The sequence below is a fragment of the Nyctereutes procyonoides genome, unplaced genomic scaffold (assembly GCF_905146905.1).
Source record: "Nyctereutes procyonoides isolate TBG_1078 unplaced genomic scaffold, NYPRO_anot_genome, whole genome shotgun sequence".
NCBI classification, from domain to species: Eukaryota; Metazoa; Chordata; class Mammalia; order Carnivora; family Canidae; genus Nyctereutes; species Nyctereutes procyonoides.
Genome location: NW_026575020.1, coordinates 37,966,676 through 37,993,765, shown reverse-complemented (window position 1 = coordinate 37,993,765; position 27,090 = coordinate 37,966,676). Strand labels below are relative to the sequence as shown.

The following is a 27,090-nucleotide window of genomic DNA, read 5'->3' as shown; positions in this document are numbered from 1 at the left end:
TGCCCCAAAGGGACATGTGAAATCTTTACACATTTTTCTGTTCGTATTCTATTTCCTATCCTGATTCCTCAGCAACTCCTACTCATACCATCTCTTGACTGCTACCAGCATCCACTTAGTCGTACCAATGATTGTGGGCACACATTTTTCAGAGGTTTCCTTAAGACTTCCTTTGGGTCTCCTCATCAGAGCACTAGATGCTTCAGGGACCAGAGCCAGCCCGTTGACAGGCTTGAATCCACCCCAGAAGCCCAGCCCAGCAGCATCAGGTACAGGACCTGGACAGCAGATGGAACATTCCCCAACGGACAGGTGCAGCAGCAGAAGCAGTGCTTTACCCCTCCCAAAGCAGAAATCAGCACCACCACCCACACCCACCCCACCTCCCATCCCTGCCCCAGGGAAAATCCTGACGTCTGCATTCTTGAGGCAAGGAATGCCCTGACGACACCCAGTGACCATAAGCGGAATTGCACCAGTTGAGGAGTGAAGCACTCCGCTACCTCCCAGTGGCCCTGGTTGGGATCCCGAGACTGAGGAAAACCCGCTACTGCCCACTGGACATTCTGGGGCTAGCACCTGCCGGGCCTTGTGGCCATGGGCAGAACAGCACCAACCGTAGGGGGCTAGGAGCCATGGAAGGCAGGCAGCCTCCAGGAGCACGAAAAGGCAAGGAAAGCGATTCTCCCCGAGTGTCCAGAAGAAACACAGCCCTGCCCACTCCTTGATTTGAACCCAAGGAGGTCCATCCCAGACTTAGGGCCTTCAAATCTTTGAGCCCAAATATGCAGCAGCCCAAGGTAGAGATCAGTGGGTGTGGCTTGTCTGATGGAATAAATCCCGGTAAGACTCAGAGAAGACCCACAAACTTCAAATAGTTCTTCCAGCAAAAATGCAACCAGCTGGGGCTGAAAGGGGCAGGCAGTACAAAATGCACGGCCTCAGGAACTCCAAACTCTTTTTTGCTTCCTAGGTAACACATTTCCATCTTCCTAACGTCAAAATGCTTCAGAACTGAATTAGTGATCAGAAAGTTGCCCAAATAGCGAATAATTTTCAACAAGGCAAGAGGGGAAAGCGTCCTCAGCCCTCCGAGGAAGCCAACTGAAATACCCTCTGGCACAGCACGGCAGCCTCCAAGGGACAGAATATCTAGGAGTCTCCTCCCACAATAGTGCTGATGGGACGCTGTAACACCATTCCGGGCTTCCGATCCCTGAAATGACCGCGCAAGTTCTCTCCCGCGGAGAGATTTTTTGCTTCTGCGAGCTCCAGGGCACCAGCCCTGGCTGCACTGTTCACAATGAAGGGCCCCTCCCTCCTTGCCTTCACTCTTCCCAAACTTTCCACACCGCTCCAGAGGATGCCGAAGATCGCGTTACGAGAAGACCCCCGCGACCCCAGCTACGGTGAACGCGGAACCACGGCGAAGACCAGCTGAAACCAAGCAGCCAGCGCCAGCGTAGGTCTGCGCCTGCGCTAGAACCACCGCTCCCAGGATCCTTCGCGGCCAAGTTGCCTCCCCGCTTCAGAGGCCCCAGCCACGGGATTCCGGTGGACCTGAAACGCATGTGGACAAAGCATGGTAGGAACAGATTCCGGAAGCAGAAGAGGCGGAGCCTCTCTGGGAAGTACGGTCCACAGGGGTGCGCGGGTCGCAAACCTAGCACAGAGGAAAAGATTGTGACCAGGAGCTAAATTGGGAGACTTCTGGGAAATGGAGTCCGGTGGGGCGAGGAGGTCCATACGCATGACCGGAAGTGGCGCTATTGGAGCGCGTCCTCGGGCGCGGGAGCTGGGCCTGGCGTCTGGCAGTACCTCCGACCGCAGTTTCTGAGCTCGTGATGGTAACCTGTAGCGTTCTGGGGTAGCCGGCGGCGGGTTTTTCCACACGGCCTATTGCTTGAGAGCCAGTCGGTGGTTGCGCCACGAACTCCCGAGCCGCGAGGCCTGACTGCCGCTGGGGAGACGGAGAGACCTGGCTGGACGGGCTCGACCCGAGCTCCCCAGGGCTCAGCCTCGCAGGCTCAGACTCGGCCTCTGACGGGAGAGGCAGGAGAGAGGAAGAGTCCAGCCTGGGAGCAGCCAGAGCAGGCCAGCAGAGCGCGGCTGGGGCTCAGAGAACTGCTGGGAGGCGGTGGTGCGAGGTGGGACCCAAATGCTGGAGGAAGGAGGTGAGGAGTAGTGAAAGGAGAGGTTTGCAGGAGAGCCGGCTTCTCCTTCCAGCTTGCCCACTAATGCAGCTCTGTGGCCGGGACCAGAACTCTGCGGCTCTCCTTTCCTCAAGAGGTTGAGGATGAGCCTTTTTTTGAGTAAAGCATTTTAGGATCAGGAACGTAGGAGGCGCTCAGGCCTGAATAATCTCTGAGTATCCTACTTACCCCAATCTGCTTGATGGACTGATGGTATTTATGAGTCGAGGGAAAGGGACCCCGCAAAGGAAAAATGGGACGATCCAGGGTCTCCCGTTGTTTCCGATCTTCAAAGCAGCCAGGGAGTCTCAGAACAGGAGCCTATTGGCTCCACATGGAACTGAGGGCCAGTTCAACCTAGTTGGACTGTAAAGTCCAAGAGGATAACTGGGGATTTGGAATCAGAAGGCCAGGATCCTCTCTAAGTGATGACGTACCAGTTAGGTTTTTAACTCGTGTTTCTTCATGGAGGAAAGGGTAAAAATAACGTTTCCTACCTTGCTTACCTCTAAGAACTATAAATATCAAATAAAATAATATGTGTTTGAAAGCATCTTGAACGATCAATAGAGCAAATGTATATAGAATCTTAACCACTGAGGCCTGTGCCATCCTCCTCTAGATCAAGAGGTCCCTGTATTGGTTGGTAACTCTTCAAGTGCAATTTCACATCCAGAATTTGGTGTTGTCTTCCCCCAGAGACTTGGGAACAAGCAGGATGGTTCTCATCCTCCTAGTACTCCTTTGGTAACTGCTAAAGAGGACAAGAAGGTACAATGGCGTCAGGTACAACTCAGTAACATAAGGTCTAAACTAAGACCAGTATCCAGACCTATGTAATTCTTTTTTGAGGGCTATACTACCTCTACTATTTTTTTATTATTATTAAGAGAAAACTCACATGCCATAATACTTTTAAAGTCTACAATAAAGTGGCTTTTAGTATAGTCTCAAAGTTGTGCAACCATCACCAGTACTTAATTTCACAACATTTTCATTACCCTTAAAAGAAGCCCATACCCATTTCATCAGATCAAACCCGGAATGGGGCTCTGTGCTGAGCGTGGAGCTGCTTAAGATTCTCTTCCTCTGCCTCTCCTCCCCGCCCCCATCTGCGTGTTTGCACACTTTTTTTTTTTAAAGATTTATTTATTCATGAGAAACACAGGCAGAGGGAGAAGCAGCCTCCATGCAGGGAGCCCGACATGGGACTCCATCCCGGGTCTCCAGTTTCACACCCCGGGCTGCAGGCAGCGCTAAACCGCTGTGCCACCGGGGCTGCCCTGCACACTCTGTCTTAAAAAAAAGAAAAAAAAAAAAGCCCATACCCATTAACCATCACTCCCTCATTCCCTCTAACCCCTAGTCTCTCTGGATTTCTACTTAATGTTCAAGGATTTGCCTATTCTGGACATTTCATAAAAATAGAATCATAGAATATATGTGTCTGGCTTCTTTCATTTAAAATAATGTTTCAAGGTATCTATGTTGTAACATGGATGAATGTACTTCATTCCTTTTTATGGCTGAATAATATTTCATTGTGTGGATATACCACATATTGTTCCTCAGTTGTGAGGATTTGGGTGGCTTCCAGTATTGGCTATTGTGAATAATGCTGCTGTGAATATGTGTGCACATATTTTTGTGTGGACGTGTTTTCATTTCTCTTGTTTGTGTAACTAGGAGAGGAACTGCAAGGTCATATGGTACTTCTGTTTAACTTTCTGAAAACCTGCCACATTGTTTTCCCTAGTGACTGAGGCCTTTCACAATCCTAGTAGCAATGTACAAGGGTTCTTTTTCTCCACATCCTCATCAAGACTTGTTTTCCATCTTTATTTTAGCCATTTTAGTGAATGTGAAGTATCTCATATTTATTTGATGTGCACTTTCAAATGACTAGTGATATGAACATCTTTTCGTGTACTTACTAGCTCTTTGTACATCTTTCTTGAAGAAATCTATTCACATCCTTTGCCGCTTTTTAATTGGGTGATTTGTCTTTTGTTTCTGAGTTGTAAAAATTCTTTAAATATTCTGGATCCTAGACCCTTAAAAGATAGATGATTTGCAGACATCTTCTCCCATTCTGTGGTTATCTTTTGACTTTCTTGATAGTCTCCTTTGAAGCACAAAGTTTTTAATTTTGGTGAAATTCGGTTTATTTTTTGTAATTTGTGCTTTTGGTTTCATAGCTATGAAACCCATTGCCTAATCAGAGGTAATAAAAATTAATACCTAAGTTTTCTTTTTTTAAAGATTTTATTTATTTATTCGCAAGGACACAGAGAGAGAGAGGCAGAGACACAGGCAGAGGGAGAAGCAGGCATCATACAGAGAGCCTGACGTGGGACTCCATCCAGGGTCTCCAGGATCACGCCCTGGGCTGCAGGCGGCGCTAAACCGCTGCGCCACCGGGGCTGCCCCCTAAGTTTTCTTCTAGGTGTTTTAGCTTTTATAATTAAGTCTTTGATCTAGGGATGCCTGGGTGGCTCAGTGGTTGAGCATCTGCCTTTGGCTCAGGGCGTGATCCTGGTCCGGGGATCTCTCTGCCTATGTCTCTGCCTCTTTCTCTGTGTCTCTCATGAATAAATAAATAAAATCTTTTTAAAAAAATATGTCTTTCATCTATTTTGAGTTAATTTTTACATGTGGTGTGAGATAAGAGTCCATTTGTCCTAGCACCTTCTTTTTGAAAACTCTCCCCCATTTAATTCTTGGGTGGGACTCATGTTGAAAATCATTGTCCAAAAATATATGGATCTATTTCTGGACTCTCCATTCTTTTTTTTTTTTTTTAAATATTTTTTTAATTTTTATTTATTTATTTATGATAGTCACACAGAGAGAGAGAGAGAGAGAGAGGCAGAAACACAGGCAGAGGGAGAAGCAGGCTCCATGCACCAGGAGCCCAACGTGGGATTCGATCCCGGGTCTCCAGGATCACGCCCTGGGCCAAAGGCAGGCGCCAAACCGCTGCGCCACCCAGGGATCCCTGGACTCTCCATTCTTTTCCATTGATCTGTATTTCAATCCTTATACCAGTACCAAACTATTTTATTTTTTTTATTATTATTTTTTTTTAGATTTTATTTATTTATCCATGAGAGACACACAGAGAGAGAGGCAGAGACGTAGGCAGAGGGAGAAGCGTGGGATGTGGGACTCAATCCCGGGACTCCAGGATCACTGCCTGAGCCGAAGGCAGACACATAACCACTGAGCCACCCAGGTGTCCCAACCAAACTATTTTAATTACTGTTGCTTGGTACAAGGTTTTGATAGTGTGAATGTGAGTTCTCCAACTTGTCCTTTTTCCAGATTGTTTGGCTCTTCTTAGTCGCTTGCATTTCTAGATGAATTTTAGGATCAGCTTAATCAATTCCTACTTAAAAGTCTGCTGGTATTTTGATAGGGATTACATTGACTCTGTAGATTAATTTGGTGAGTACTGCCATAGCAGCATTACTGTCTTCCAATCCATGAATCCATAGGATGTCTTTCCATTTATGTAGATCTTCTGTAATTTCAATAGTGTTTGGTAGCTTTCAGTGTACATGTTTTACATTTCCTTTGTTAAATTTATTCTTAAGTATTTTGTTCTTTTAATGCTCTTGCAAATGGAATTGAGGTTTTTTTTTTTATTTCACTCTTGAATTGCTCATTGCTAGTGTATAGAAATACAGTTGGAGAAATGTCTGTTCAAATCCTTTGCCCAAACTTACTTGGGTTGTCTTTTCATTATATATCCACCTTGTATCTTGCAACTTTGCTGAACTTATTTAGCTGTCATAGGATTTTTTTGGTGGATTCCTTAAGATTTTCTCCTCCTCCTCTTCTTCTTCTTCCTCTTCTTTTTATTTACTTTTTCTTTTTTAGCAAGTCTGTTTTTATTTTTTAAGTAGGCTCCATACCCATAGTGAGACTTGAACAACCCTGAGATGAAGAGTCACATGCTCTACCGCCTGAGCTAGCCAGGCGCCCTCCTTAAGATTTTACATATACAAAATCATATCTACAAATACTGATAATTGTACTTCTTCCTTTCCAATCCAGATGCCTTTCCCCCCCCTTCCTAATTTTCCTCACTAGAACCTCCAGTATAATACTGAATAGAAGTGGTGAGAGCAGATATCCTTGTCTTGTTCCTGATCTTAGGGGAAAGGATCAGTTCTTCACTGTTAAGTATGATGTAAATCTGGGTTTTCTGTAGTTGCCTTTTGCCAGGTTGAGGACGGTCTCTTCTCTTCCTAGTTTAATTGAATGGGTATTACCAGGAAAGGGTGACAGATTTTGCAAAATGGCCTTTTTAGTGTTCACTGAAATGCTCTTTGTGGAGTCTTTTCCTTTTTATTACCTTGGTATATAATACAGATTAATTGTTCTGTGTTGAACTAATCTTGCATCCCTGCAATGAATCCCACTTGGTCATTACCTCTCTTGATTTGGCAAATGTCCTAAATCTCCAAATGAACTCAGCAGCAGTAGGTAATAGTTGTAAACTACGTACTTACACTTCAGGCATTGTACCAACTGCTTTGTCTGCATTTTTCATTCATCTTCCCAGCAACTTTACGAGGGATTATCATTCCCATTTACAGATGAGAAAAATGAGACTTGGAAAGGTTATAGGATTTGCACACTGCTAGTAAATAGGGGAGCTCTGCTACTTGAGAGTCTGTTAGTCTAATGACTCCCTGTGTCTGAGTGAATTGATGGGATTTCTGAAGTAAGAAGGGGAATGGGGAAATGTGTAGCCTCTGGCAGGTCTGCAGATTCAGCCCCATTGCCCTGTAACCGGCAATGTCCTCGGAACCCCCTTCTTCAAAATGAGAATATAAAACTCTCTAGCTTGACGAGCTGTAACTTGTGAGCTTCATTGGTTTCTCCCCCTTTCTCCAGAGCCACCTTCTCCAGACCCTGCCCTTCCCCAAGAGGAAACCATAGAAAATGAAGGAATGGCAGCTAGTCTCACAGTTGGAGCCCAGGTAAGTTCTAAATTTCCTCTGAGAGGCAGCCCCCCCCCTTTTTTTAATATTAAGGAGTTTTTTTGTTTTTTAATTACAAAAGAAATTCATGTTTATTGTAGAAAACACACCCAAAAACTCATCCTTATTCCCATAGAGAAATGATACACTTAAACATTTTCATTTGCATCTTTTCAGTCATATTCTTCTTTTCTTTTTCGGTGGGGTGGGGGGGAGGGGGTTATTTTTTTAAAGATTTTATTTTTAGGGCAGCCTGGGTGGCTCAGCGATTTAGCGCCGCCTTCGGCCCGAGCGTGATCATGGAGACCTGGGATCAAGTACCATGTCGGGCTCCCTGCATGGAGCCTGCTTTTCCCTCTGCCTGTGTCTCTGCCTCTCTCTCTCTGTGTGTCTCTCATGAATAAATAAAATCTTAAAAAAAAAAAAAGATTTTATTTTTAAGTAATCTCCACACCCAACATGGGGCTTGAACTCAGAACACCGAGATGGAGTCACATACCTCACCAGCTGAGCCAGCCAGGCATCCCCATATTTTTCCTTCTCTACTTTTCCAAAATGGTTTTGTCCTCCTTTTAACCTTCTTTTATTTCCACTTCGCAAAATGTGATGAATATTTCTCCCATTTCTATTAAGAGTATTCTACAGAATCATTTCTAGTGTATTCCATTGCATAGTCCCACCAGGATAGGAACTGTCTTCTCCCCCTTTTTCCACATTAGACTAGGTATTGGTCTGTTTCTTTTCCTTTTCAGAAAGTTTGTGCTTGGATTTTTCTCATCAGTTCTCTTAGTCACAGATTTTTCTTTCTTAATTATTTGCTTTTACGTTTGTCAGATTTATTTTAAAATTCAATCTTTTATAACCTCTTGAGTTGAATTTCTAATTTATTTCCTTCCATTCTTGTTTATATTGAAAGTGTTCGGATCTTATTTTCTTAGACACTCCAAAATTGTCACTTTGGTTTTTCTGTCTGCTCATTCAGCCTGCCTGTGCTCCAGGGGACAGTGTGACTTTTGCCAACCCAGAGCAGCCAGTTATAGCATAAAGGCAGAACGCGGGGTTTGATGGCGATATTAGTTCAATCTTATTTATTAAATTGCTCAGTTCTTCATACCTGTGTTTTGTTTTTTATTATGTATTAACCCTGAGTTATTTTAACATCTCATAGCTGTAGTATTTTACGTTTCTTCTCATACTTCCTACAGGTTTTTCTTTGTGAATTACATACCATTTCTTATGTAGTTCATGACACTTACATCTTTATGGTGGCTTTTACTCTCTTGCCTGTCATAACATGACCCAAATGTTTTAAATATTTCATAGTTTTCAAAGATGACCCTCTTGTCCTGTTGTACTGCATTTCTCAGTATAAAGGCTGGATTGGAAGAACAGGTAAAATTAGAGATGGTAATTTGGAAAATGATGCTGGCTTCAAAGAAGGCAGTGACAGGGCCGTGGAGAGACATGTGTGAACTTTCATGATACTGTGGAGGAAGATGAAGGCAGCAGTGGTCTGTGAGGAGCTGCAGGAGAGGGGAGGGTGACCTTCAGGTCTCTGACGTGGCCCATGAGATGGGTGGAGGTACCATTACTTGCACAGAAAACAGACGCAAGGACCTTCTCTCCTCTGTGCCTGTGCTCTTGGGGCGTCCCCTGCCTCAGATAACCTATTTCTCCATCTGACCACCTTTCTTCCAGGCCAGCTCAGCAATCACCTTCTCTCTGTGGTCTTCGTCCATCCTCCATGCAGGATTCCTTCTCTGTTATCCTGGCAGCTGGTCTGCCCATTTCACTGACATGTTATTGCAGGTGGCCACCTACATGGCTGCCTTCCTTGTTGTACTGTGTCATATCGAGGTTCACAGGAATACTTGTGAAACACTCTGAAAAGTTGAGCTTTCACATTTCCTTCTGATAGCTCGTTGCATAAACTTAGACATTCTAATTTTATTTTGTCTACATGGGCTCTTTTCGTTCCCAAGCACTGGTGTCCGGTTCCTTCTTTTACATAGAAGTAGCTGTATGTGTGTTCTCTATATATAAAGTCTGAGAGAGTTGTAAACACAAAAAGAGACTGTATCTGTTTTTTGTGTGTGTGTCAGTATCCAGTTTAGTGTCAGGCACATAGGAAGTGATCAGTAAATGCTTCTCTTGAGCTGTGCAGTCCTCTGTGGTATCCTCTGGCCTGCAGGTGAGAAGGAATGTGCTTATTGTTTTAGGGAACCATGCCCTTTGGCACCATGACTGCAGCTCTGACCCACCATGGCTGGAGACCCTTGATCCCTGCTCCAAGGGGAACTCCAAGGTTCAAGGAAGGGATACCAGAAAATGTCAGGAATCTGGTCCTGCTGGGTAAGGAAGCCATTTGAAATGTAGAATCTACTCAGGTCTGAATATCTGTGGCACTTCCCAGGGTTGAGTGATCCCGAGTTGCTCCAACACACTGGAGGGATGATGTTTCTTCCCAGTTCCCTATAGTAAAAGGCCTCTGCATTCTGAATTGAGAAATAGGCAGTTTCATTTTGCTCCCTGCAAGACTGCAGCTCCGTGTTTTCTTATTTCCAGGAGGGGTGGTGTGACCTTCAGGCCAGCTCCTCCTTATTCAATAAGTTCTGTTTTTCTAAATAACTTGCTTTTGGGGCTTAACACCCCAGCCTGTCCCCAGCCTGGCATCTCATCTGTCTTAATTACTGCTACATCCCCAGTGCCTGGGACCAAGTACAGTATTCAATAAATATTTGCTGAATGAATGAAATAAATGACCTAACTGGTTTGCTTCCCCCTCCCCTGAGTTCTGGGTGGCTATTTAATCTAAATTTCTATAGCACTTGTTATGCCCTTGACCAGGACTTCCGGTTTCCCAGCCTGGCATGAACTCCCAGTCGGAACAAAGGGAAGAAGGCCCATGGATGCTGGAAGGAGGAGGCCTAAGGAGTACCTGTCCCGGTAAGTGAACAAGCACTAAAACCAGTGAGTCTTGAGAGCAAAAGCCTTTTGGAAATAACACATTGTGCGTTTGGTTATTTTAACAACCCCACATTTTACAGATGAGGAAACTAAAGCTGAAAGAGGCTGTCTTGCTGGTTCAGAGCCTCACAGCTAGAAAGTAGTGTGGCTGGGGTTCAAAACAAGGTCTGGCTGATTCCATAACTCCTCCTGGCATGTTGGGGGGTGTTTGGGACCTGGGCTGGGGATGTTTAGGACCATAGGTGGTGGTGCTGGCCTCTGAGAGAATGGCCTCTTTGCTGGCCCAGCACGTTCTCTGCTTGGAGTTCACCTCACTGAGGCTCTCAGGTGCACTCTTTTGCCCATACCTCCAGCTGTGACACCTACTGCTACTCCCCTCTCTGGTCCTTAATTGGATCCTCTCTCTCCCCACATTCCCTCCCCACCTTCTCTACATTGTAGACCCTGCTAGAATTTCCTAAAGGGCTGATATTGATAACCTCAGGAAAGATAAAAGGGAAGCCATAGTTGCTGTGTTTATCCGTTGCTTCTCATCCAAGGCTGCTCACTGCACCCCCACCCTCATGCTCTGGCCCCTGTGGATATGTGACCTCTGGCAGTGCCTCAGTAACTTTCCTGGGGTTCCAGCCACTTTTGAAATTTTGAGGCTTAAAGCATCAGAAGTGTAAATGAACCTAATAACTTTAAGGTGATAAAGCTTTAAATTTGTTTAAAAACAGCCTAGTGCTTTACATCTTCATTTCTTATTATTGTTGCTGCAGGGCAGTGAAAACAAAGCCTCTGGTAGGTTTTCTGCACGTTGATCAGAACTTTCTCCTTCCCATCTTACTGTCCTCTTTCTAAACAGCCTGTCACACATTCCCTCATCCCTGTTGTTAGCCAGGCACCGCTCAGACTTGCTGAAATATTGCCTTTATAGGAGCCTCAGTGGTCCTGCTGCTTCCTTCTCAAGGCCCTGCTGCCCGCATCATGCACAGCCTTTTATTCTAGGCTCTACACCCTTGTATAGAACTTCAGAGATGGAATGTGTTGTTACATGGCTAGCGCAGTGGCTGCATTTTTCTGGAAAAAGTTTTCATCACAGCTTCAGAGTTTCAAGACTCTAAAAAGGTCAGATCAGCACGTTACTAGAAACAGAACTTAAGAAGGGGTGTTTGCACCAAGGGTCCACGCTGTGAGGTATTAGAATTTTGGTATAAATTTGGCAGGTTTGGATGTGGACCTGTGAAAGATGGGCTTTCAGGTCCTGGCTTGCTATTTACGAACCACACAGACTCAGACTAAACCACTAAATTATGTGGTCGCTTGTCTCTATCAAAAAATGTAGATAACAAAATCTTATTTTACAAACTAATATGCATGAAAAAAAGTTATCAGTGATGGAGTTCTGTATTAGCTATATGATCGTTCAGTAGTTTAAGGAAAGTTTAAATCTGGCTGTTGGAGTAATTAATACCCTGCTTCCATGGGGTTGCATCTCTGCCTTGAGATTCACAGAGCAACCTGGGCCTTGCTCTTCCGCCACGGACTGGTTTCAGAGCCCTCCGTCACCCCATCCCATCCTGGCCACGATGGCAGACCTGGGTCTTTAAAGTACCTTTCACCTCACTGCCTGCTCTAAGAGCTTCTGCTGTGGGTGTTGACATGTCCCCAGGCACAGCTGCTCAATTTGCCTTTCTTCTTTTTTTTTTTTTTTTTTTTTTTAAAGATTTTATTTATTCATGAGAGAGAGAGGCAGAGGCACAGGCAGACTCCATGCAGGGAGCCTGATGTGGGACCCAGTCCCCAGGATCAGGCCCTGGGCTAAAGGCAGCGCTAGACCACTGAGCCACCCAGGCTGCCCAATTTGCCTTTTTCTCATTGAATTTGTTACTCATTCAGTCAACAAATAAGCATTAAGCATTTGGTAAATGCCTGGAATTGCTTTAGTTACTGAAGGTACAACAGAGAACAAGACATAGTCTCTGCTTACATCCTGCGATGTCAGGAACATAAATGGATAAATAAAATTACTGATACAATGTGAGATGGTGAGGCGTGCTGTGAAGGAAAGCAGGATAAGAGAATAGTGACGGGGTACAAAGGTGAGAACGGGAATACAGATGGAGGTGGGGGGGCTCTTGTAAGTCAGATGACTAGGAAAGCCTCTTCGGAGAAGGTGACATTGGAGCTGAGGTCTGAAAGTCGAGAATGAGCCAGCCGTGTAAATGTCTGGGAGAGAAACGATCTGGGACACAGCATGTGCTGAAGCTCTGAGTTGTGGATGAGCTTGACTTGAAACCCCTAGGACTTAGTAAGCAGAGGGAGAGTGAGTGGCAGGGAACACAGCATGCAGGACTTTAGAGGCCATGTGAGGTGTTCAGATTTTCTTCACATACTAAGATAAGCCCTCAGGGCTCTGAGCAGGGAGGGGACAATACTTGATATGTGTTTTAAAATTGCATGTGAAGAATAAGACTTCCAAGGTTCAAGAGTAAGAGCCTGGAGATCAGTTAGGAGTCTGCTGCTGAGATTCCAGGGAGACGGGGTAGCAGGTAGGAAGGATTCAGGACATGTGAGGTATTAAAACCAATAGGATGTGCTAGTGAACTGGATGTGAGGGGGTAGGGGCATAAGGATGACTGTAGCCTGAGCAGAATGCTGAGCAGACACTGGCTTGAAAGGGAGATTCAGTTCTGTTTGGGGCACATTTGAACTCCTTAGTCTCCTACAGGAGCCAGGTGGAGAGGAGGTGGGCTGAGGGAGAACAATTCAGGAGCACCAGTTTCCTGAATTGCTCCTTTCTCCCTCCACTGCTTTCCATCTTTTCTCCAATAGATGGTCAAGTTGTAGAAGCTGTCAAAGCCACACATGATCAAATACTGTACTACAGGGGATCCCTGGGTGGCTCAGCGGTTTAGCGCCTGCCTTCAGCCAGGGCATAATCCTGGGGTCCCAGGATCAAGTCCTGCATCGGGCTCCCTGCATGGAGCCTGCTTCTCCCTGTCTTGTCTCTCATGAATAAATAAAATCTTAAAAAAAAAAAAAATACTGAACTACATGGAGATACCCTGAACCCAAAATGGGGACTCCTGTGCTTATGGTAGATTGAGCATTAATACACAAGTGCTCTGGAGGGAAATCTGCTGTATGGGAAACCATTTAAGAAGGTTCACAAGGAAAGCCTGAGATAATGACAAGCACTCATCTAACATTTAACTGTCCCTCAGGGTACCATTTCGGTCCCTTATGTGTTTTAACTCCTGTAATCCTCGCAGCAATTCTGTGAAAGCTACATTTGCAGGTAATAAATCTATAAAAATTTGCCCACAATCACATAGCTAGTAAGAGGTGGAGCCAAGATTTAAACCCAAACTATCTGGGACGCCGGGGTGACTCAGCCGTTGAGTGTCTGCCTTCGGCTCAAGTTGCGATCCTGGTCCTTGGATCGAGTTCTGCATTAGGCTCCTTGCGAGGAGCCTGCTTCTCCTTCTGCCTATGTTTCTGCCTCTCTGTATCTCTGAGTAAATAAAATCTTTAAAAAATAATAAACCCAAGCTATCTGGGTCAAGACTCCATATAGAAATTCAAATAAAGGTTACCCAGAACTAACCTTGTTATTCTCTCCTCTGAGAGAAAAGATAGAAGCCCAAAGAATCTTCAGGAAAATTGACCCTTGTGAAAAGCAGGAAAAAAAAAAAAAAAAAGAAAAGCAGGGAAGAGCTCTGTAACCATCCCTGAAACTTCACCCCCTACGTACAAGCCCCGGTGTCCAAGACAAAGCTCCATGGACTTTATGTTTTAGTTTCCAAATATACATTAGTCACATTTTAAAGTTTTCTCTTAAAATGAGGGTGATCCCAAAAAGGGTTAAGAATTATTCTTTTAAAAAAGACCAATTTTCTGATCATAAAAGCAATGTTATTTATTCTATGTAAAGTAACTTTTTTTCTAGTGAAAAAGATGTTAATTTGAGATTTGGAACAGGATAAAAATCAAGGTCCCCTATCATCCCACCACATAGATAGAGGTCCCTTGCATCTTCTTCATACAATAAAATGCAGTGATACATCTTTTTGTTTTCTAAAGATTTTTTTTTTTTTACAAAATCTTTACACCCCCCCAAGTGAGGTTCAAACTCATGACCCTGAGATCAAGGGTCACAAGCTCAAGTGACTGAGTCAGCCAGAGGCCCCATAATGAGAAGGCTCAGACCAGAGCTTGCGATACATTTTTCTGAAGTAGAAGTGTTAAGTTTACACGCTCCTTTTTTCATTTAGCAGTTATGTTTGTTTTTTTAGTTATGTTTCTTTTTATCACTGCATATTCTTTGAAAGGTTTTTGTAACTTTTATTATAATACTGACAGTGGAGAACATTAGAAAATACAGATAAGCATTGAAGGAAATAAAAATGCCCCTGATGCCACTATCCAGACAACATAGCTTGCATTCACACCGTGTATCTTCGCAGTGTTTTCTCAATAAATACCTTTCTGCAGAAGGAACTAGAGTGTACCCATTAGAAACATGACCTCTGATTGCTAAATAATAATATTGGCCATAGTGTGGTCGTTCCTTTACTAAACATTTAGGTGTTTGCTTTTCTTCGGCAAATGATGCTGTGAGTACTTTTGTCAACACAGATTTGTGTAATTTCTCATTAATTCCTTAGGATAAATTCTTACAGGTGCAGTCCTCATGTTGGCATTTTAGACTCTTTAACACACGCAGCCAGATTGCTATCCAGAAAGGTTGTACAGGTATGTACGATCTTAGAATGCTGCACCCCTACCAGTACTCTAGAATTAACCAGTTTGGGGCTGATTTGATGGGTGAAAAAATTCATCTGGCTGGCATTGATCTGGCTGCATTGATCATGAGCTTTATAAAGTGAATTATTTAAACCTGGTAAGCTGATTGCTCAAAACCACACCAAGAATTTTGAGACTAAGAAGGCAAGTGGAAAATCCCCAGTACTTGCCAAAGCAGAGCAAAGGCAGAAATAAGGAAGGGAGCAGTGCATCTGAGGGCAATTAGGTAAACTTCTGTATCCCTTGCAGCTTAGGAAAGGGACTAAACCGTCCTAATGTATCTGAAGAGCCATCTTGGTCAGTATTTACAGTTTAGAACTGAAATGTGGGGCAGCTGTTCTGGGTGAAAGGGGTGGAGCATCAGACCTCCTCTGCACCAGAGCTTGGCCAAACTCCATCAGCCTTTTGTATTTCAGTAGTACCTTTTCTTCCACCAAAGGGGGAAAATGCTTTTCTAAATATTTTTCAGACTGGAAGATTATGTCTGAATCACCATCTGAGCCTGACATTTCTGAAGACTCATCCCAAGACACAAATATAGAGCTGCCCCCTGGGGAGTCAGATCACAGGAACAGCGACCTGGGGAAGAGCTTCAACCTAAGACCAGTCCTTTCTCCACAACAGAGAGTTCCTACAGAAGTGAGACCCCAGAAATGGGAAACACATACAAGGAGCTTCAAAAAGAATTCCCCTATAATTAAGCCCCACAGAGCCAAACCATATACATGTAGTGAATGTGGCAAAGCCTTCAGTTATTGTTCTTCCCTGTCTCAGCATCAGAAGAGTCACACTGGGGAGAAACCCTATGAGTGCAATGAATGTGGGAAAGCTTTCAGCCAGAGCTCATCTCTCATTCAGCACCAGAGGATTCACACTGGAGAGAAACCTTACAAATGCAACGAATGTGGAAGAGCCTTCAGCCAGAATGCAAACCTCACAAAACACCAGCGAACTCATACTGGAGAAAAGCCCTACAAATGTAGCGAGTGTGAGAAAGCCTTCAGTGACTGTTCAGCCCTTGTTCAGCATCAGAGAATTCACACTGGAGAAAAACCCTATGAGTGCAGTGACTGCGGGAAGGCCTTCCGTCACAGCGCAAATCTTACAAACCACCAGAGGACCCACACAGGGGAAAAGCCGTACAAGTGCAGCGAGTGTGGGAAGGCCTTCAGTTACTGTGCCGCATTTATTCAGCATCAGAGAATCCACACCGGGGAGAAACCCTATAAGTGTGGTGCATGTGGGAAGGCCTTCAGCCAGAGTGCAAACCTCACAAATCATCAGAGGACTCACACAGGAGAGAAACCCTACAAGTGCAGCGAGTGTGGGAAGGCCTTCAGCCAAAGCACTAATCTCATAATCCACCAGAAGACCCACACTGGGGAAAAGCCATATAAATGTAACGAGTGTGGGAAATTTTTCAGTGAGAGCTCAGCCCTTATTCGCCATCATATAATCCACACAGGAGAGAAACCCTATGAGTGCAATGAGTGTGGGAAGGCGTTTAACCAGAGCTCTTCCCTCAGTCAGCACCAGAGGATTCACACTGGTGTGAAGCCCTATGAATGTAGGGAGTGTGGGAAGGCCTTCAGGTGTAGCTCCGCTTTCATTAGACACCAGAGACTCCATGCTGGGGAGTAGCCAGAAATAGGACCAAGGTGGGTGGGGAATCTAGCAGGACATGCAAGTAGTTTAAAAACATCTAGAGACCTCCTTGGACTTTTACAGTCTGTAACTCAGCCACATGCGGGAGTACCTTTAATAAATAGTCCTGATTTTACATGTTGCATGTGGAGTGGAAAATCTCAGGAGCTCTTCTCTCAGCTCTCAGTAAGCATCAACAACCAACTCAGATTATACTGGAAATATACCTTTATTCAGTGACCCAAAGTGCTTTTTGTAGATCAAGCCCTGCAGAAACCATGGTTTATAAGGAGTAAGTGATCAAGGAGCGAAGGGCTTAGTTCCTTCTTAAAGACCAGGAATGAAGCCAACACTGGACAGGAATGACATTTCTCCCTAATGGGGGTGTGTGTGTGTGGTGGTAATTCAAATGAGGAAAGATTCCACATGCTAGTCTCATCAGGGATAGGGAAGGGATATCCACTCTAATGCTCTATATAGGAAAATCTAGACCCTGCTAGGCCCAGTCTCTACTTTGTGAGATGTTTGAGTGTTTGAGTGTTCACTACTGTATAAAGAAAACACCCAGGGCTTGCTTCAGCAGCACACGTACTAAAATTGGAATATTAGCATGGCCCCTGCACAAGGACACACAATTCATGAAGTATGCTGTATTTAAAAAAAAAAAAAAAAACAGAAGAGAACAGGCTGAGCCAATGAAATCCCTCAGTAAGGCACACACCTCTGTAGACTCATAGGACAATCTGAGGCCTTTCCCTGGCTCAGGCCAGTGGGTCCTTTCTCTGCCTAGTGAAGTTTCCTTTAGAGTAATTTTTTTTTTTTAAGATTTTATTTATTAATGAGAGAGGCAGAGACACAGGCAGAGGGAGAAGCAGGCTCCATGCAGGGAGCCCAATGTGGGACTCTATCCCAGGTCTCCAGGATCAGGCCCTGGGCTGAAGGCGGCACTAAACTGCTGAGCCACCCGGGCTGCCCTAGAGTAAGATTTTCATTGGCCTTTCTCCCTTTCCCAGTCCTGGGTTTTGCCTTTGACATCTCTTCATACATAACTGGCATGACTTCATCTCAGCAGTAAACCCTTGTGACTTGGGGTTAGGTAAACATTGGACTTGGAAGTCAGACTCAACTTCATTGACCAAGGCCTTTGACTTTGGTTTCTTGGTGACTTAGCACAGGTCCTAGAAGGTTTATCCTTCCCACTACAGTTCTCCAACCCTACTTGTACGGGGTGGGGGTTAAAACTCACCTAACTTTAGAGGCCTATTAACAAAATTATATACAGCATGTCAAGGAAACTAAGTTCTTGGGTTAATTGTTCCTAAATTCCTCCCTCTCCCCTCTACCCTGTAGCCCCTCTAAGCTGCTCAGGTATAGCTTGCCCCAGTACCCAGGTATCTTGGTTCATCCCTTCACTCACACTAAAAGGAGTCATGAACTAGAGTCAAAAAGGACTAGAACTAAGGAAAGAGGACAGACTCAGGAAAGGCAAAAACATGCCTTTAGAAAATAACCCTTAAGGGCTGACACCAAGGTCAGGTTCCTTTATTTTCCACCAGTGCTTCTGAAGCCTGGCTATACATTAGAACAAACTGAAGTCTTGCACTGAGGGCCACAGGACATTAGCCCACTCGAGAATTAAACTGGTCTGGGATAAACTCCTTGCCATGTATTCATACTGAGGTACAAGTTTTCTTTTTGGCAAAGTATTTTGTAAAGTGTGTATCTGTGTCCTACAAAAAGCACTGAAACTTACTTTCTAGGTGTCTTCTCTCTAGTTCCATACAGGACAGCAATCTGTCACCCAGGAGGAGCTTGTTACCCAAACGGCTCCTTCTATAGGTTCTGCCACCCTGGCACCACAGAGGAGCTAGCCTCCCCAAGCAAGAGGCCACATCAAAAGGTCCACTGGTTGTCAAATGATCCTTTATTGAAATATTTTCCTTTGTAGTTAACTCTGTGGGAAAGAAAAAAATGTGTCAGTAGGACAAAAAAAAAAATCTTATAGCCCAAACCCACTACGGACCATTTCTATTTAGAACTAGTCCAGCCTCTCTATGCATACTTTAGCCTTCCTCCGGCTCTTACCCTGTTTAGGTGGCAAATGAAACAGAAGTCACTCACCGCTGGGCACTCCACTGCACCACTATTGATGTCATCTATGATATCATGAGGGTGACGGCCATCAACATTGCAGCCCACAGACTGGGCAGTCCCCAGGATCTCTTTAATGGTTCCTATAATTAAGAAAAGTTGCCATCAGAGGGACTGCAATCCCTCAGTCCTTGTATACCATGGGGAAATACCATGGGGAGTTTCATCGCAGGTAAGGAGGAATTAACCCTATTTTATGGAGTGACATCTCTGCTGCTCTAATCCACAATTCAGAACTCGATTTAGATATGTAAGTTCTTAATGCAAAGACTCCATGGGTCCCTTGATACCCAGATTTAAACACATCCAGCCCCAAATATTCACCGATGTCAATCCATTTCTTCAAACCCACAAGACCCTGCACCCCAACTACAGCTTACATCCCTTCAAACTGGGAAATTCTACCCTTGGTGAATACACCCCGTATAACAATTAAGGTGGTTCCATGTTGTCCACTTACCAGAAAGTTCTCTGGCTAAAGATCGGTGTCGCATCTGTCGGGCAATATTGACAATCTCATCAAAAGTGATATTTCCACTGTGCTTAACTGCAGAAAAGAAAAACAGCGTAAGTTCTATCACAACCCAAGGCCAGAGCAGACCATGTAATATGCTGCCTCATTTTAATTTCCAGGCTGTTCCCATGCTTTCGGCACAGAGTCATCCACATGAAGAACAACCCTGTTTCCTAAGCTGGGGTTTACTATCAGCTCACCACTGGACTGCACCAGCCAACAGAAAACTGATCAGGTGCAGTGGCGGGTGGCTGGGGCAAAATCAAGTCTTTGCTAATCTTACACAGACACATAAGACTATCATTTTTGTTTTTTAAGATTTTATTTATTCATGACAGAGAGAAGCAGGTTCCACTCACGGAGCCTGACGTGGGACTGGATCCTGGGTCTCCAGGATCATACCCCAGACTGAAGGCAGCACCAAACTGCTGGGCCATTGGGGCTGCCCAGACTAAACATGAAAAAAAGACAAGTTTATTTTACTGGGCCCAAGCTGTTCAGAGCATTACCCAGCTCAGAAGTGATCGGTTTCTGGTTATCATTATCCCACATTCTACTCGATTACTATTTCCCTCCTGCATACAGAGTACGGCCAGCCCCCTACTAGGGATTGGGGAGAGCCACGTGACACTTCTTGGTAGTGCCTGGCTCTCCAACAGCTTATCAGATCCCTCTGCCACCCCTAGGTTTTGTTCAAGGGAACACATGCAGCTAAGTTATCACTGGGTAGACACCACTCACAAATTACCAGGGAAAAGGCCACTCACTGTTTTTCTGCTTCTTTCTGTCTCTTGGTGGTTCCTTGAGGGCTTTGATAATCAGGGCAGAGGCAGAAGGTACCACTTCAATCTGCAGAAGAGATTCTCCATTGAATGAGCTCTACTCCACCTTACAGTGAGGACAGTCAATACTGCCATGCAACATGGCTCTCAAAAAACAGGCCACACTGGAGTTGCTGTGCATTCTCAGTTATTTTCACAATCTAAAACATGTCTAAGCCTAAGAGACACAAAGTGATTTACCCGATGTCACACAAGTGACAAGAGCTAATATTTGAGTCCACATCCTTGCTCTTTCTTGATCCATGCTCTCAAGAGCCTTCCCCACATTTAAAATTGCCCTCAGCTCACCACTGGGGTCAGGTGGCAAAAACCTTCCACCCAGGAATCCCAAAGGGTTGCTACCTCTACCCTCCCCCTCAAACCAAGTACCTGGGCCTGTCTGTTCTGAATGGTCAGTTTCACTGTAATCCTTAGACCCTTCCAATCACCGGTTGCCTTGGCGATGTCATCACCAACCTTTTTTGGAGACTATAGAAAGAAAATTATTTATCACACTGTGCGCTAAGTTTAAGTACAGTCTGAAAAACCCATCCCTCTCACTTGGCAACACCCCAAACCTTCCTTATCCAATTGAGCACACAGGGCGCTGTTTAAAGCCAAGTGCACATACCAAATCAAGGCATAGCTATTGCAGCAGTATACACTGGGGAGATGAAGCTAGGGGTTAAGTTTGTTTGGGGCTGTAGGCCCAGGGTCATAAGATGGCAAAGTCCCTTACTTACCTACCCTCCCATAAGAAACCATGTGATAACATGGGAATGTCCAACCCTGGTTACATTCAAATCACCAGGAGAATCTTAAAAACAACAGGTTTCTGCAAGGATGGGATCTGGGCAAGTACTAGACTTCCTAATGACCATCAGCCTAAGGAGGAAAGCTGTTCAGCTGGTGCCAGCTAAGCTGAGAGCCAAGGACCAGCAGTAAAGAAGGCACTGGTTAGGCAAGACAATATGGGAACAATGTTTGGTTCAGGTGATCAAAGTTCAAGGAATAAAGGCCTAATGATATCTGGCGAAATGCAAGCACGGTTAAAGCATAAAACGGATTAATGGGTAAATCGAGTGGTCATCAGTAAAGCTGGTCCTATTAACAAGGAGGTTACACAAGCTTACTATGTTAAGCTCACCAGGATTTAACCGACACCCCCATTTAATCCTCCCTTCCGATATTTAACCTCACTGTTATGCCCATTTCCCTGACTAGAAAACACAAGCTAACTAGACTGCCCAGTGTCTCTAAGCTACTCTTCTAAACCTTCAGCAAGACCCCTGGCCCATGCCTCAAGAACGGGGAAGGCCGCAAGTAAGATCCCAACCCTGGAGAGTGAAGTCACCACCTCAGTGTAGCAAGACCTTGCTACGGGAGCACTTCCAGTTTGGAGGCTCAGCGGCGTAGCAGGCGTTACCACCCCGTCAACGTACAAGGCACCCCAGATTCCGTCTGTTCGCACAAGACAGAGCGAAACCGCCCTCCACCAGGATGACCTACCAGACCCAGCGGGCCGATCTTCGGGGCCAGGGCAGACGTGGCACCGACCTCGCCACCGGTGCACCTCAGGTACACTGGTAGAAAGAAAAGAGGAGCGTCGCTGCAGAGGGAGCCCCCGCGCCAAAGTTCCCTCCGCATCTTCTGGGGCCGCCCACATCACTGGTCAATTCTCGGAGCCGCACCAAGAGCCTCAGCGGAGACAAGGAAGGCCACCCAACCCGCAGCTGGCGAGCCGCCTCCCTGGCGTGGACCGCCCCATGCGCCACGTGGGCCAGCGGCCTCGGGTTCGGCCACGGCCACGGCCACGGAGTCCCTGGGCAGCCCGGCCTCCGGCCAGCCCAGCGGAGGGGGTAGCACCCGGGCACAAACCTTACCCTTAGGCGTGCGGGCTGCAAAGCCACCACAGGTCGTCTGGTCCTCCCTCCCCATTTACACGTGGGGAAGCTGAGGCCCAGAGAGTTAGACACTTGGCCAGGTTAAGGCCTCTAGCAGGCAGCGGCTTAAAAGCCCGACGTGGGCAAGGCAACGGCGGCTGAGCCGGGGGCCCAACGGGCTGCGGGGAGGAGGAATGCTCCATCTTGCAGCCCCAGCCACATCTAAAGCACGCACCGACTTTGATCTCGTTGGGGTCGAACTTAGGCGGCATGGTGGAGGCAGATGGTGTCGGATGAACCCGGATTCGGGACGACCGAAGACAGTTGCACCTTCGCCTCCTCCGAGCCTAAAGCCAAAAGGCCGGAAAAGCTTCTGACTGCGCCGGATATAGGCAGAAAAGCGCGACTCTCGCGAGAACCGTGGGCTCCGCCCAGCCTCCCGGCGACGCCCTTGCCGCCATGTTGCTTGTGGGCAGGTGCCTGATGCTGACGGCTGGAGAACCCTGCTCTGCGGTGAGTTGTGACTAGGGGTTCGGAAGTGGGGGGGTTCGGAGAGGTTTGCCTGGGGGGGGGGTGCAGACCAAAGAAGGCTGCTTTCAGGCCTCGTTGTTCTCTATTCTCCCTTGTCATGAGAGTCACCCTATGGTCACTAGCCCAATAGCAAAGACCCGCCCCTCCCCTGAGGAGTCCGCACCCCAATTCCGAGACCCTAGGGCATTGGCGACCCTTGGCCGCCTTTTAGCTTCCTCGTGATATGTGCATTTTGTTTATCAAAACAATTTTGTTCGGGTCTAAATTTGATCCAACTCTCAATTCCAAGGTCCTGCGGTTCTCAGTCTCAGACTTCGTCATCCTGGTCTGCATGACTTTCTGAGATTCCGAGTTTCCGTCCCCAGCTCTTGCATTTGGAGGAGACCAGACTCTGGCTCCGCCCGGGGTCCCGGGCCGTGCCCGGTGGTCTGCGACCCGGTGTCCATGACCAAGCCAAGCCCTACGAGTGATCTGCCTGCCTTCAGATCCACCCGAGGGAAGGAGTGGTGACCTGTCCACCCACAAAGCAGGTGGGGCTCTCCCCACTCCAGCCTGGGGAGAATGGGTGTGGTTCTTTCCTTTGGGCTGGACGTTGGAGGAATGGATGAGGGGAGTGAACATTGGGGAGCAAGTTGGGAAGAGCTGATCTTATGGAAGGGATGGAGAAAGGATGGTCACTGTCGGGGAGGTAGTGGGTGGGCTTGACTTTGTGGAGGGGATAAGAGGGTGTTAGTCCTTGGAGAGCAGATGGGTAAGAGCTTGTCATCAGGGAGGAATTGGAGACGGCTTGTTTAGACTTTTCCCCATCACTGCTGGCAGGTGAGATGACAAGATGGTCCTGAGCCAGCTCTGCAGGTTGGCTTGCTCCCCAGACTCTCCACACCCCTGTGGGCAGAGACCTGTGATCTCTACCCCTCCCATTGAGGATTAGATGTGTATCTTCATCAATTGTACCTTCTCTCTAGTTCCATAAGCTGTAGTGGACCCTAAATAAATATTTGTTAGATGTATAGTTCTATGTGGCTGATATTTAATACCCATCAACCATTTAACCCATCCCCCACCCACCTTCCTCCATCAGCCCTTGGTTTGTTCTTTATGGTTTGCCTCCCTCTCTCTCTTTTTTTTTTTGCATTCCCATATGTTCATCTATTTTGTTTCTATTTCTTTTTTTATTTATTTATGATAGTCACAGAGAAAGAGAGAGAGAGAGAGAGAGAGAGAGAGAGAGAGAGAGAGGCAGAGACACAGGCAGAGGGAGAAGCAGGCTCCATGCACCAGGAGCCTGACGTGGGATTCGATCCCGGGTCTCCAGGATCGCGCCCTGGGCCAAAGGCAGGCGCCAAACCGCTGCGCCACCCAGGGATCCCTGTTTCTATTTCTTAAATTCCACATATGAGTTAAATCATAAAGCATTTGTCTTTCTCTGACTGACTTATTTCATTTTCGTAATACACTGTAACTCCAGCCACACTATTGCAAATGGCAAGATTTCATTCTTTTCGATGGCCGAGTAATAATATTCCATTGTGTGTGTGTGTATATATATATGTATATATTTTTTCTCTATCCATTCACCAATCAATGGACATTTGGGCTTTTTCCATAGTTTGGCTGTTATTGATAATGCTGCTATAAACATTGGGGTACAAGTGCCCCTTCAGATTGCTGCATTTGTATCTTGGGGTAAATATCTAGTAGTTGGTTTCATAAATTGCTGGGTCGTGGGGTTGTTCTATTTTTAACTTTTTGAGGAACCTCCATAAACCCAATTACATTTCATCCCAAAGCCTAGTGGGCTGTTCACCATAAGGTTCCCTGGATGATTGCTTCCTGGGCCAGTTGATATCCTTTATCAAGCACTGATATTTGCGGATACTGGGCAGGAAGTAAGCACCTGGCTTCTAAGTTCAGAACACTGTAATTAATGTGTGCTAAATTATTCGAGCACAAAGGAGTTGGGCAAACCCCACAGTATCAGGACTTGAAAGAGCAGAGCTCCAGACTGGTTTTGCTACAATCCGGGACATATAACCAATCACAGCTTATACATCCATTTTATCACTTTAAACTGGTCTGCAGTGAGAATCAGATGGAATAGTAGCTGTGAGGGTGGTAAGGCGTCTGAGGACTGCTTTGGAATTTTTATTCAACAAAGAAGTCTTTTTCTTATAATGTAGCTGATGCCACTCTGAAAGGGTTTCAGGAAGTGATTCATCAGTCCTATTATGAGTTCTTAGAGAACATTCTTAGAAAGACCTGCTATGCTGGGCTCATGGCACAGATGAATGGTTGAGATAGATACAGATGTTGACCTCAAGGATCATACAGTCCAGTAAATCAGCTATGTGTTCTGTGTTACTGTGCTGCCTGTCCTGAGTGTGAGAGATCCCCCAGGCCCTGATTTCTCTCCTATGCCCTAGAGTCCTGGAGATTACTCCAGGGGGAGAAAGAAAGATGCCGCTCTTCTTCCGGAAGCGGAAACCCAGTGAGGAGGCTCGGAAGCGCCTGGAGTATCAGATGTGTCTGGTGAGGGAAAGTGGGTTTCCCCCAAGTCCATCTCTGCCTCTGCCCTCATAAAACAGGGTTCCACACTGCACCCAAAGAAGCTGTGTGCTCCCTCTCTCCCATCTGCCTCCCTGACCCCCAGAGAAAATCTCTGACTCAAAGCATCAGTGAGGCCACTTGCCTGGTGCTCTGGAGTGCCTTGCGCCTCTCTCCCAGGGAAATGATGGCAATTATCATTTGTTCATTTGCTCTTCCATGCTGGACCTCAAGCCCCATTGAAACAGGGATCATTGGTACACTTGCAAATGGACTAATTGAACAAGATGGTGTCTGTGGTCTCATACAGCTCCTTAATCCTGTTTCTTTGGCTTGTTTGTCCATTCTGCAAGGGTGTTTTGTTTGAACAATTTTCAAATTATTATTCTTTTTACCATCAGGCAAAAGAAGCTGGGGCTGATGACGTTCTTGACATCTCTAAATGTGAGCTCTCAGAGGTAAACTGGGGGAGTGTTCTGGCTGTGAATTTGATCTGTCCTTTTCACTTGGATCACAATGTCCCTAAGACAGCTGTGGACTGGGACTTTTAAAACACCAGAAGCATTAGTCAAGAGAAGTTTTCTTAGATTTTGTTCTTATTCAAAAGAATTGAGATGATCATTGGTCTTGAAATAGTGTACAAGAATCAAGGAGTCTACAAAATATACCCATAGATTTCTAGGGAACTTGAAGAATCTGGGTTTCTCCAGCCTCTATAGCAGAGGCTTTCTTTTGCTCCAGTAGAGCTTGTGATGGGGATAGTGTATGAGCTGGAGCTGGGCAGGGCAGTCTCCTGCCAGCTGATTGCAGATGATGGCTGACCACATCCCCAGGAGCACTCCTCACCAGCCTCCTCTGCCACCCTCTTGGCTTAGCACTGCTCTCCACTTGAGGATTTTGCACTTGATCACCTCTTGCCCCATCTCTCCCTCACATGTGTGCCACTCAGAAAACAAACCCAGCAGGAAGGGAGGAACTGACTTCTTTCTCTTATCTTAGATTCCATTTGGGGCTTTTGCAACATGCAAAGTTCTACAGAAGAAGGTAAGGTGAATCTTCATTTTCACAGACTTGTTTATCGTATATTTGCATGTTTGAAATCAGGTGGGACTTTTAGGCACCCTCTTTTTGGCATGGACAGCTCCCTTCTCCCTCATTCTCACCCTTTCAGCTTGAAGTAGCTGTTTGTACAGTTAGAAAAGTTGGATTTGGCATCAGATGGTCCTGGGTCACATCCTGACTTAGCCCCTCATGAGTTGGGCAACTTCCGCCAACTCTTACATCCGTTTCTTCATCTATGAAATGAAGACATTCCTAATTCTAGTTCTACTCTTGCAGAGGTATCATGAGAACTATTAAATGAGTGACAGGCAGGGGGGAGGTAGGTAGATGGAGATGTGAATGCGCGAGGTATGATGCCTGCCACAGTAAACACTGGGAGACCTCATTGTTAATAATAATGAAAACTGAGCTTATTTCATTCTAGTCACCCAGGAGAGATTAAGAATGAAATGAATGATTTTTCAGAAAGGCATCACAGCTTTGCATGTAGGCAGCTGAGAGCATAGCATTCTAAATGAATTATCTAATGAAGATAATAAGTGTTCCATACCAATAGCCTGGTGAGCTCCTGGACACTAGAAGTTTCTATGCAGGGGTCAATGCTATAGAAATAGCAACAGATGACGTGGATTGAGCACCGGACCCCAGGCGAGCCCTGGGCTTAGTGCTTTTTGTCTGTTAGTTAATCATACAGCAGCTTTCAGAGGCAGGTACTTTATTATTCTCTGTTCCCCATGTGAAGTTGCTGAAGCTAAGGGAGGTTAAGATCAGGACAGCTACACAGGGACCCTTCTCAGGATGGAAAGTAGCATTAGGTCTTTTTTTTTTTTTTTTAATTTTTATTTATTTATTTATTTTTTTTTTTAAGATTTATTTATTTATTCATTCAGAGAGAGCGAGAGAGAGGCAGGGACACAGGCAGAGGGAGAAGCAGGCTCCATGCAGGAAGCCCGATATGGGACTCGATCCCGGGTCTCCAGGATCACACCCCGGGCTGCA

General features: G+C 45.8%; 3 protein-coding genes and 1 non-coding gene across 13 annotated transcripts in view; 2 read left to right on the top strand and 2 right to left on the bottom strand.

The window, feature by feature from the left end:
- The first annotated feature begins 419 nt into the window (after nucleotides 1-419).
- On the top strand, nucleotides 420-16,721 carry ZNF79 (zinc finger protein 79). 5 transcript variants are annotated; one of them, XM_055317528.1, is made up of 5 exons: nucleotides 420-1,585; nucleotides 7,098-7,183; nucleotides 9,403-9,535; nucleotides 10,031-10,129; nucleotides 15,411-16,721. In XM_055317528.1, exons 1-5 carry the CDS (start codon nucleotides 1,570-1,572, stop codon nucleotides 16,580-16,582), a joined length of 1,506 nt encoding a protein of 501 aa, XP_055173503.1. In that variant the 5' UTR covers nucleotides 420-1,569; the 3' UTR covers nucleotides 16,583-16,721. The 5 variants fall into 5 exon arrangements, with proteins under 5 accessions (XP_055173503.1, XP_055173494.1, XP_055173511.1 ...); XM_055317519.1 differs by lacking the exon at nucleotides 420-1,585 and adding an exon at nucleotides 1,721-2,174; XM_055317536.1 differs by lacking the exon at nucleotides 420-1,585 and adding an exon at nucleotides 1,722-1,847.
- Nucleotides 16,722-18,486: 1,765 nt separating this feature from the next.
- On the bottom strand, nucleotides 18,487-22,347 carry RPL12 (ribosomal protein L12). The gene is made up of 7 exons (XM_055317565.1): nucleotides 22,190-22,347; nucleotides 21,581-21,654; nucleotides 20,462-20,560; nucleotides 20,018-20,099; nucleotides 19,197-19,283; nucleotides 18,707-18,819; nucleotides 18,487-18,539 (listed from the first exon to the last, which is right to left on the bottom strand). Exons 1-7 carry the CDS (start codon nucleotides 22,224-22,226, stop codon nucleotides 18,534-18,536), a joined length of 498 nt encoding a protein of 165 aa, XP_055173540.1. The 5' UTR covers nucleotides 22,227-22,347; the 3' UTR covers nucleotides 18,487-18,533.
- On the bottom strand, nucleotides 19,369-19,498 carry LOC129518334 (small nucleolar RNA SNORA65). The gene has a single exon (XR_008666170.1). It is a non-coding gene; the product is annotated as a small nucleolar RNA SNORA65 (small nucleolar RNA).
- Nucleotides 22,348-22,353: 6 nt separating the features above from the next.
- The window catches only part of LRSAM1 (leucine rich repeat and sterile alpha motif containing 1), a 40,101-nt gene continuing 35,364 nt past the window's right edge, over nucleotides 22,354-27,090 (top strand). For 2 of the 6 annotated variants that reach the window (XM_055317494.1, XM_055317489.1), the window contains exons 1-5: nucleotides 22,357-22,467; nucleotides 22,775-23,015; nucleotides 24,909-25,014; nucleotides 25,431-25,487; nucleotides 26,029-26,073. In XM_055317494.1, the coding sequence (XP_055173469.1) occupies nucleotides 24,943-25,014; nucleotides 25,431-25,487; nucleotides 26,029-26,073 (174 nt within the window). In that variant the 5' untranslated portion in view covers nucleotides 22,357-22,467; nucleotides 22,775-23,015; nucleotides 24,909-24,942. Of the gene's footprint in view, nucleotides 22,468-22,774; nucleotides 23,016-24,908; nucleotides 25,015-25,430; nucleotides 25,488-26,028; nucleotides 26,074-27,090 lie in introns of those variants that run through there. The other 4 variants (XR_008663412.1, XM_055317490.1, XM_055317491.1 and 1 more) reach the window with 4 other exon arrangements.